Raw genomic sequence first — 12,020 nt, forward strand, 5'->3', positions numbered from 1 at the left:
TAATGATGTGTGATTTCCATATATGAGATATTACATATAAACTGTGGGTGTTTAGATATTTGAAATAACTATGTATTTAAAACTTAGGTTCATAGGATTTTAAAATATATTTTTTATTTTGAACTGATAAATATAGGTATATTATACACATAGGTATACACACAAACATATATATTAATTTCTTTTTTTTTTCATTTCCCAATAAATTCCTCTATACTTCTCAAAGAAAGCCATACATTATATCAGGAAATAAAAGGAGAAAAGGGAACAAATCAGTAAAACTAGCCAATAAATCAAAAATATTTGTCATCATATGATTTCATAATATTCATTTTCATTTATTTATTGTTGTTATTCTTTTCATTTCCCTCATTGTAATCATTAGATTGTTTTTCTCATTCTGACTACATCATTTTATTAATTCTACCAAACTTCTCTGTATTTTTCATATTTATTACATTCTACAGTACAGTACTTTCCCATTATAATTGTATACCACAATTTATTTAAACATTTCCCTATCAATGGGCAACTATTTTGTTTCTAGTTCTTTGCTACTATAAAAAATACTGTTTTTTGGCTTTGGTGTTTTTGTGCATATAAGATCTTTTCTTTTATCATTGACATCCTTGGATTATATGTTTAACATAGGGATAACTTGGTGAAAGGGTATGAATATTTAGTGACTTTCTTAGCATAACCCCATAAATGAATAGCTACCATTCAGGCTAACTTCCTAACTAGAAAAATTTTAATATGATTATACAATTACAAATAAAAAGCCAATTCAGAATGAATCAACTGTCCTATCACTTTGGATCTTTGGAATTAATATTCTCATGATGGACAAAATTAATTAAATTGATGTGGTTCTTTGACATTTTGTTTGCTAAAGGCTGAGATGAGATAATCTATATCATGAATCATTTTAACTGAAAACTGCAAACAGTTTTCAATAGGACTGAGAGAAATATTTCAAACAGTACATTAAATTGAAACTTCTTCCTGGATAAGGCTATTTCTTTTTTTATTTGAAATTTGATAACTCTGAATAGATACATTAATCTTTTCCACCCTGAAAGTCTGCTTCTTAGTGTCCTTTGCTAGATCTTCATTTTTGTCTACCCTTAAATCTTGTTTTACCCCCAGGATTTTGTCTTCAATCTTTTTATGAGGTACTGTCACTTGATGATCCCATAAGGTACCAAAAATTCAATTATCATCTCTATTTAGATGACTCCAAGAGCTATATATTTAACCTGAGTCTCTTTCTTAACTTTGAATATTACTTGGGAATTACACTAATGACCATTTCAACTCAATGTGCCATAAGCATCACAAATTCAACATTTCTAAAAAGATCTTATTATCTTTCAGAAAAAAAAAACTTTCCCAAAAAATTCTCTTTTACCAGTAAGGGCATTAGCATTCTTCTCTTCATTCCACTTTGAAACCTTCATACTTAAATCCTCATTCTCACTATTGGAGGGGGGTGGGATAAGCTTTACTTTGTATTTGAGGCACAAAAGTCTAGAAATTTGTTGGCTAATCTAAAGCTAGTTAACTTTTCAATATTAGTCTGTTTGCATTATTAATTAGTTACTTTACATTATCAAATCAAATAATGAATTCTGAAATGACTATATGAATTCAAATTCACCTTTAGAGAAGGTATCATCATATAGAACATAGTAATTGGTTCCAGTGAACATTCAAACAATACAACTATTTCAGAGGATTTATTAATTACCCTAATTCTAAGTCTAAAATGGTTAGTTCTTTGAAATTTAGAGTAATAATTAGCAATATTCCCAAAGATAAAGTTTCATGGTCAAGATTATTAAACATGTGTTTCAGGTTTAGATAACAATCTCAGAACAATTCAACTTAAAAGACAGGCACAGCTAGAGAATGAAAAAATTTCCTAGCCTCTTAATTCCTTTTGGACCACTTCCTCTAATGATTCTCCTTAAAACCTTTCTTTCACCTTTTAATGTGATCATCATCCTAATAACTTCATATAAGTCTAAAAAGGATTTTAAAATAAATACTTCTTAATATTTTGATTAAAGTGGGGGGGAGGGAGAAGCAGAGATAAAGGCCTTAATGTGTTTCCACATCATTCACCAACATACTCAAACAATTCTCAAGTCTTGCATCTATTTTTACATTTTTTATATAATACCTCATCAATAAACTCACACAGCCCCTACCCTAATTTAGGGGTATTCTTTTTTCTCCAAACAGAAAGAGAACAAGCATACTAATCCCTTGGTTGGATAATAGAGGAAAACACATTCCTCTTTACCACATTAATCTAGACTTTTTCATGTTTATTTCTTATCAATTAATCTAATAACATCAATTTGTTACCAGTGGGCTTGTATTACTTTTTCCTAGAAATATGGAAATAATAAAAGTTGCTTATTGAAAGTTATAATTTAATTTCCGAGCTTAACACAGTGCCCAATACATCTTAGGCTTCTCCTCAGTAACTTCAATCAATTGATAAACACTTTCAAAGCACCTAATCATGTCCACTGCTGAACACTGAAGTTATAAAAAGCAGCAAAAGACAATCCCTGCCTTCAAGGAACTTACAATCTGATGGAGTAGATAATATGAAAGCAAATATATACAACACAAATTAGATGTAGGATAAATAGGAAGTGAATAGAGTTGGTCAAGACTTCCTGAAGAAAACAGAATTTTGGTTGGGACTTAAAGGAAGCCAAAAAAGTTCAGTGGTCAGAGAAGAGGAGGGATAGCATTCCAGGCAAGGGGAACTTTGGAGTGCCTTTTTTCCTGGAATCACCAACAGGCCAATAGCATGGAGTAAGTCTGGAGGGAGGTAAAATATGAAATGTTTTAAATGCCAGATGGAGCATTTTGCATTTGCTCCTACAGGCAATAGGAAACTATTGGAGTTGTTTGAGTAGAATTATAATTGAATTTACATTTTAGGGGCATCACTTCAGTTACTGAATGAAGGACAGCTTGGAGTGGGAAGAAGCATAAGCCAGACAGACCCACTAGCAGACTATTGCATTAATCAAGGCACAAAGTGATGAAAGCCTGCACTAGAGTGATGGCATGTCAGAGTAGAGAAGGGGGCATATTTGAAAGATATCACAAAAGTGAAATTAATTAGCTTTGGCAACAACCAAGAGGAGAAAAAATGAGGTATCTAAAATGACTCCTAGGTGGAGAACCTGAAGATAGGAGGATAGAGTTGCCTTCTACAGTAACAGTGAAGGTAAAGAGTTAGGTATTTTTTTTGGCAATGATTTTTTTGGGGAAAGGTGAATAATGAGTTATATTTTGAACATACTGTTTTTTTGATATTTACTAGATATCCGGTTGGTTGTAGCAGTGATCCATGACTAAGATCTGGCAAAGTGTAATCTATAATATGAAAACTGGAATAGGAATTCAAGAGAGAAGAATTTAAAATTGAATTATCACACATCGGAGTTAATATGAGGGAAAGAAGAAAGTTGCTAGGGCAGGGGAGAAAGCAAGAGAGACAATAGTCACAGACTGTAGATCATGGTGCAGATCAATAGTGTTATATTAGGGAAGGCAGAGGGAGAGGTAAAAGGCCAACAGATTTTGGTCAGGTAAAGGGATTTAATAATTCTTGAACATGGAGGTGGTACATGTGTTGGTGACAGCAAGCTCAAGGATGCCAACATCTTTGAATGTGGCTGAGGAAGGACAGGGAATAACTAATGAGAGGTGAGTAGATTGAGAAACTGAACAATTAGGGTATTTGAAGAACAATAAACACACAGGATTTCTCTGGTGTGAGAGCAGGAGTGGAAGAAGAGGAGCCTGGTGTCATCATTCTCCCTTATGCTATAATCTAATCATTTTCCAAAACTTGTTCTTTTTACCTTCACATCTTTTGTACCAACTCATCTCTGAATTCACATAGTAGTTCAAGCCTTGTCATCTCTCACTTAGATTATTACAATAACCTTTCAATTAGTCTTCCTCCTTCATCTCCCTTTCCCCAATCCATTTAATATATTGCTCTCAAGATATTTTCCTTAAATGCAGATCTGAGTTTATCACTCCCCTGCTCAATGAACTCCAGTATCTCCCTATTTCTTTTAAAATAAAATAAAAACTCCTCTAATTTTTAAATACCATCATTAAACTAACTCCAAGTCTAACTTTTCAGTCTCAATGAACATTATTGCCCTTCCTATACTTTCTGTTCCAGATAAGCTGGTCTTTATTTTTGTTCTTTATAAAGGACATTTTTATCTCATATTTCCTTAACTCTCTCCTTATCTTTGACCTCATGAAGTCTTTTAAGATTCAGTTCAAACACTATGTTTTGCATGAAATCTTTCCTGCTTCTTCCAAATGCTACTGATTTCCCTCCTGTACTACCCTGTATTTAGTTTCTTTTTACATTTTTCTATTTCTTAATATTATATTTATACTTTATAGACTTCTACATGATTTCTCTCTCCAATTAAAATGTAAAATCTTTGTGCATAGAGATTGTTTCATTCTTTGAATGTGTGTCACTGAGGTCTGGTATGTAGTAGATACTTTATGAATATTAATCACTTGGTTGATTAATTGTTATAATTTCCCTTGTCCCAAGATTATGGGATTTGAAGTCTGATAATTTGTCATAGACAATAAAAAGTGATTCAATGAAATCAAAGTAGTTAAATGTAGAAAAAAAGGAAGAACACAGATTTTCCTCTCTGTAACAAATCATCATGGGGTACAGCAAAAGCAGTCTTCCTGCTAGATGAAATTAAACTTATTGAAAAAAAACAAGCTGAGACTTGAAAAAGATACTAAACTTTTTAGGGATTTCTGTATATTTCTCCTGAGCTAATTTTGTTTCAAAATAAAACTTCCTTCTCTACTTCAGTTCAGTATATAATCTGAAGCAAAATAAGATCATATAAATTTTAGTTTATAATTTTCAAATTTCAAAATTTACAATTTTTCTAATTACAAAATTCAAATTTTCAAATTTGAATTTCTCAAGTTATCATCTAATACATATATTGCTTGGTTTTCCAGAAATATACATCTACCTACATTATTTAAATATATATTATATTTTGTGAAATTTTGCTTAGAATGCAATGTTTATGTATTGAGCTGAAGTAGAGATGAAAGCTTTACTTGAGATGGAAACAAATAAATACCATGCAATTTTCATTTCCTTCATACTCTGTCATGCATAGAAAATTCCTTTCAGATTAAAGGTCTCTTTCTCTCTCTCTCTTTCTTTCTCTCTCTCTCTCTCTCTCTCTCTCTCTCTCTTTTTCTCTCTCTCTCTCTCTCACACACACACAATTTTTGTTGTTGTTATTTAAATGATCTTCTTGTTCCAGTTTTAATTTTTCTTAGTACACTAAAGTTTTATCAAGTATATCTCTGAAAAGCTACTTCTTCTGTTCTGATATTTATTTTCTTTATCTTTAGATTCAGTTGATGGTGCTGGTGGCATTTTAGTACATATATGGCTTTTCCCAGCTGTCGTCCTCATCTCTATCTTAAATCCTCGAAGGTGACCTTATCCTGGCAGAGGCTATAAAAGATTCACCAAGCACTGACATGAAGAAAGAGTCTTTGTAAATGGACATTTAAAAACAAACTACCAAAGATTCCTCCACTGACTACAGACTCCAAAACAAAACAAATAGCACTGGGGATAAAAAAATAAAAAAATAAATAAAAAAAAAAAACATCATGGGAGCATAACTTATTCCAAACTACATATGAAAGGTGATCTTGACATGAATAAAGAAGAGACCTACCTTCAGGGGCTCTCCTGGCTAATAATACAGTTTCATCTGGTTAAACTCTGGGAAAAAAGAGCTATAGAAAGAAATCCTTGTCAAAGCACAAAGTTATGACTGGTTTTGTTTCAAAAGAATAGTTTGCTTGTTACCTTGGAAACATAATGGCCTGCCAACAAAAACCTCACAGTAAACAGGGTATGTGAAGAGCTGGCATTTATTTTCCCTTCAAGAAGGTTTTCAGTAGAGAATTACCTAAATGTAGGCCCTTTTGCCTTTGGCTGTTACTTTTTCTTGAAAATAATCCTAACTCAGAGCTTTTAAAGACATTCATGTCCTCTCCCCATCCTTTTTCCCCCACCCCCATGGCTAAGCTAGATAACTGTATGGTGTCTCTTTTTGCATGCATTATTATCCAGGATATGAAACCTGGGCTTACATGTTACACAGGCTTATCAGAATTTGCTTGCGGCCACTTGAACATCCCAACTAAGTCATCTGTTCTAATGAAGAAACCAAACCACTATCTTTTATAAAAATTGCCATGGAAACCAAGTGCCTTCAATGAAACAAGCCTGAAAATTTTTCAACACAGAAGCTTGCACTGCTAAGTGTGGTTTGTGTAAAACTTTTATAAACAAACTACAGAGGCTAAATGTAATTAGAGGCAAGAAAACAAAGCCAGTTCTGGAGAAGGAAGAACCTAAGTTGCTTCGTAAGCCCTTTCAGATGAGATATTTGTTTAACCAACTAGACAGCCATGGCCTTTCAGCTTATTATCCATTAGAAAATAGCTTCCACTGATACTGGACATGGGAACAACACTCCCCACCCTCCCTTTATTAAGTGGATCAATCAGAGCAAAAAAAATTGTCATTTAGAGAATTAGGTGGTAAAATACAAAAGTGATTTCATTAATGTCCACTTGAAATGAAGATGGCCCTAATTTTCAAAGTCCTAGTTTGTTGATTGAGGGAAAAGGAAAGTGTTTGTGATCACAGTATATAGAAACTCTACAGCAACATTGAAACTGAAAAAAAAATCTGTCTTTATTTTAATTCCTGAGGGTAATATGCCTCTGCCCTTTAGTCAGACTCTGTGAAGATTGTGAAATAGTATTTTATTATTTTATCAACATTTAAAACAACACACAAATACTTTTACAAAAAAAAAGAAATCTGTAAAAATGATTTTGAGCTACCTGAGGACAAACCATTACCTTTAACCAGCCAGTTTTCCTATGTATTGTAAATTTCCCTTATACTTAGTGGTTATAAAATTTGATGACCTGTTTCCTTAAGTTATTTCAGCTTTTAACTTCATTTAAAAAGACTTTTGTCTAAAGAAGAATATTGTCATCATTATTATTGTTATCATTAATATATATTGATAATACCCCAGGGTTAAAAACTGATTATGCAAATAATTGGGATATACATATTAAGATTTAACATTTGAAAATATAAATATAAAAAGCACAACAAGATGTAGTGGAACAATGACAAGGCTTAATATTTCTTTCAATTCTGTAGAAACGTTTGTGCAAATTAAGTAATTCTTCTGAAATGATCATTTTACAGCTATGTTCAATAAAGCCTCTTTCCAGGTAAGGTATGTTAAGATGTATGTGTGTTTGTATGTATATTCACTTCTTCACCAAGCTAATTCTTTTTTATTCAATATATTGTCATTGGATATATCTTTGCACTTCATATAACTTGATGTTTAAAGACAAGAATTTTAGAAAAAATTTTTAATGCTTTTGAAAATGTCAGTTCTTTCTACGTGACAAATTGATAAAATGCTTTTTCAGTGGTACTATATCTGGCAAAAATGATATCTTACTTTATACTCATATTTGACTAAGGAGAGAATCATTATAAATCTTTAACAAGTATCTAAACTGAACTGTTAAAAAAAATTGAAATGTTATAAAAAAAACAATTTGACTCCTTTAAATTGAAATGAAAATTATTTTCTTTCCATATCATTAATCTACATCATTAATGATAGATCCATGCATCTAATTACTCTTTTATAATAGCAATTAAATATCATTTTCATATTGCTTTCCATCCAATGACTTCTTTTTTCCTTAGTTAATTAAATTGGCAAGAAATCACTTTATGACAGATATCATGAGACTTAAATAGACTACTTTTTTTTGACAGACATTTCCCTTTAATTTTAGCCAACAAAATTGATTTTATTTATTAAAAAACTTGTAGTAATAAGAATCTTTTCTTGGACCATCAAAAAAGCCTTATAAGGCAATAAAATTATAAAATTGGAGGTGGTACTTTTAAAAATACACATGTACCAAACAAAATACCAGTAAAACAAAGATAATGTAGAATATGTCAGAGTACAGGGCCCTGAATATCTTAGCTAGACTAGAAACAAATAAGAATCTCCTTTCAAATCAAAATTATAGTTTAAACACTTTAAAAGCATAGAAATAGGAAACAAGAAACATTTTCTTGGAAAATAACAGTAAGTATACCCTCTTAATAATTTAACCTATTCTTATTTTTCTAAATAACAAAGATTTTAATGTACATGGTATAGTTGAACTGACCAACAAGATTATGATCCTTGGTGGTGAGAAATAATATATAAAAAGGTTAAATTTTGTCTGAAGCATTTTTATTGTGTGAAAAGTCTTAACAGGGACTTTTGAGGCCATATCATTAGGTTTCCTGGGTATACGTTTATAGCTGTAATTTCTATATTTAGTTGTGGTGTTTAACTTGGATATAATTTGATATATAATTAATCTTTTTAAAGTGACAGAAATGAAATGATATCTAATTTGGTTATTGTTCATCAAAAGGAAGCAAGTAAGATAAATACTGTATGTATATGTGACTATATATACATATAACATTTTCATTGACTATGCTATGTACTAGTGTCACTCACTAATCTCTTTTCCTTTCTCTTCCTCTCTGGCCCTCCAATCTAGACATTTAACTCCAGTTTTTCTTTTCTTATTTTTTAAAATATATATATCTATTTAGCCCTGTATCCCTTCTTTCATTATGTCATTTGCTATCTATTCTCATAGCTATTTAAAAAAATAAACTGTGGCTCTTATACTATTGCAGCTATATGGTATATCATAAATGTAGTGTAATATATCACAAAAAATTATTTTAAGACAATTTGTTTGGGATGTGCCACAATAGCATAATACGCTAAAACTCTTAAGTTACTTCCCATTGATCATTAAATTGCCTTTAAATGGCAATGAGTTCTGATGATTAAAACCACTTGGGTTTGGATTGCAAATAAGCTAACATTGCATTATATATTAGCAGTGTAATAAGTCATCCTATGCCCATTTTACAATTTAACAAAATCCAAAATCTAATGGTACTAGATTTTCACCAACCATACATTTGGATTTTAGAAGACATATTATTGTCATGTTTTAATAAATAAAAAAGTTTAACATTTGAAAAACAGAATTAATTTAATACCACATTTATGGATTTGAAAAATTTATATAGATTTTAAAGAGTTTAAGTTTTATTATTGGTCCTTTATAATAAGATATTTGGAAGAAATGGAGAAAATCTGATGTTCTCTTTTATTTTAGTGAATATTTTTAGGTATATATTCATTATCATATGTATTTTTTTAACTGTGCCTTTTGATAGTGTGAGGTATCATAGCACTTCAAGCCTAAGCAAGCTTATCCCCAAATCCATTTGCCTAATTGGCCAGCAAATACACCTTTCAAATTATTTCACTTTGTACTATAAAGCAAAGAGTTTACTCTGGTGCTGCTGGATGACTGAAGTCAATTAGTAATTAATTAATTTATTGTGAAAACAAAAATATAGAAGTTATTTAACTCTTGCCTTTTTTCCCCTCCAGTGTTTCCTTTCTAACTGTCAACAATTTATGGGTTTTCATGTGGTTAGTTTTTAAAAGTATTGCCCATAATACTTCAAATTTCAACTTATAAGAAAAAAAAAAGCTATGATGTAATATGAGGATTCTTCTCTATCCCCCCATTCCCACCCCAGGCAACAGAAGATTCAACTGCAACATCAGATGTAATATTGGGATAAATTTCTGTAGGACTTATAAGAAAGATGGAAATGCTAATTACATGGAAGTGGGGAGGGGAAAAAGAATTCTAAATCATAAATAATTATATAGAAAAATAGTGAAAGGATGAATAATGAAAAAATTAAAATCCATGAATGTACTACAAATTAAATAGTAGATTTTCCTACCATATCTTGTGTGCATTTTAATTTTACTAAACTGTGATGTAATTTCATCATTCTTATCCAGAATATAGTGTTATCAGAAATTAGAAAGTTGGAATGAAAAGCTTTTAAGAAATGAGGTCAAAAGACCAATATATAGAAACAGAAGGTAATATATTGGAAAAAACAGTAAGTAAAAGGAATAAAATTTACTTATATTAAGTTTTCATCAAATCAATGAAAAATGTGCTTTTGATTTTGAACTGACATAAAATGATAGGAAAACATAGGAAATAATTCTGTTTGTTCACTTCAATTTGGATCTAGTTCATATCTCACTGATTCCCTAGCTTCTTTAACAGGAAAAGACATGTCTTTTTCCCTTTAGTCCCATGTTCCAAATTTTTAGCTATAAATTTAATTAATTTTATGTTGAAGTAAATCTATATTTAATTTCTAATTATGTTATATACATGTGTGCTTCTAGATTTGATTTGCTTTTTCATTGGGTATTTTTCCCTCTGTTAAATAGTCTGAGGTAGATGTATGTTATTTTCCATTTTTTTTTCAATAAATGAAATCATGTTAAATACAATGTTAGTGTTCTGCAGACATTTCTACAAAATAGACTTGTTAGCAGTAAACAAGGGAACAGTTGAATGGATATGTTAATGACATTCTTTTTAGATTTTAAAAATTTTTATTATTATAATAATAGAAGATCTATGTGAAATAGATAAACAAATATTCTCTATATTGTGAAAATAATGAAACAGGTATTAAAATTTTGCCCAGGGTCTAGGAATTTTGGGGGGGTTGTTTTTCTTTGGTTGTTTTGTGGGGGTTTCTGATCTAGAAAGTAGCAGAGTCAGAATTAGATTCCAAATGTTTTTACTCTTAGTCTGTACTCACTATATAACATCACCTCCCTAGAATAGCTGTTATATTTTAAAATTATAAAAATATATGAGAAATGCAATGATTATATCAGCATGAACAACTGAAATAGGAGCCTTGACTCAATTTAAAGGAGGTTTGAGTCTTTCTTACATTAAGCCCCCATACAATAATTTTTATTTATTTATACCTAAGGTTTTGATATATATTAAGATTTCCCCCAAAAAAAGATTTTTTTACAATATAAATCTGGTAGGAGACAAATGATTCATTGCAACACAATAAATAGGATGCTAAACATGAATGTCTCACTGTATCTATTTAATAGAATACCTTAATTTAAACTATTCCCCATTTGTTAAGTAGCTAGTAGTTAAAAAGAAATATAAAGCAGATTGCAGATCTTTTATTGTTATTTTACATTGCATTTATATTTACATATTTACATTAGCATGATTTTGAATTGTCCAAACAATTCCCAGTATATTGATGGTGTTAAATTTCTCTTCTCTGATACTGGAACCAGCTTAGTCTAGGCCTCATCATAACATGCCTAGATTCTTTATATATAACTTTCTGTTAGCCTTTTTACCTCAAATCTTTCTTCACACCAGTCTTTTAGTTGGCATAGTGATCTTTTTAAAATACAGCTGTGACCATGTCTTTTCTCAGGCAATAAATTAAAATAGCTCTATTTCCTTAGCTGTAAAATGGGAATATTAATAATATCTCCCTCAGTGTTGTTGTGAAGACTGAATGAGAAAATATATGTAAAACATTTTGCAAATCTTAAAGCATTTTGAGCATGTGGGCTTTGATTCAATTATTTTCATGATAGACTACACACATTTATTGTGATCATTACAATATAAGACCAATTTCCCATGAAATGACACTTCTTATGATTTGACATGCAACAAAGCTACCGCTACCAAATTATCTTCAATAAGAATTTGTAAGCCACTCTTCCCAATACTTACATAAAATGTTCTCTCTTCTGGTTTTGTTTACACTGAGAATGTCAAAATTGATATAATTAATTTCTTCTAGTAGTTTGTTGGTCATTAAAAAAATGTCATGTTGGCATTCTAGAAGTGAGTTTCATGTTTTCAGATGGTCT

General features: G+C 30.7%; 1 protein-coding gene across 1 annotated transcript in view; it reads left to right on the forward strand.

The window, feature by feature from the left end:
* The window catches only part of MDGA2 (MAM domain containing glycosylphosphatidylinositol anchor 2), a 639,286-nt gene extending 629,257 nt beyond the window's left edge, over window positions 1–10,029 (forward strand). Inside the window, 1 exon segment of the mRNA XM_031952914.1 lies at window positions 5,464–10,029. Coding sequence (XP_031808774.1) covers window positions 5,464–5,552 — 89 coding nt within the window. The 3' untranslated portion in view covers window positions 5,553–10,029.
* Window positions 10,030–12,020: the final 1,991 nt, after the last annotated feature.

The sequence above is a fragment of the Sarcophilus harrisii genome, chromosome 2 (assembly GCF_902635505.1).
Source record: "Sarcophilus harrisii chromosome 2, mSarHar1.11, whole genome shotgun sequence".
Taxonomy (NCBI): domain Eukaryota; kingdom Metazoa; phylum Chordata; class Mammalia; order Dasyuromorphia; family Dasyuridae; genus Sarcophilus; species Sarcophilus harrisii.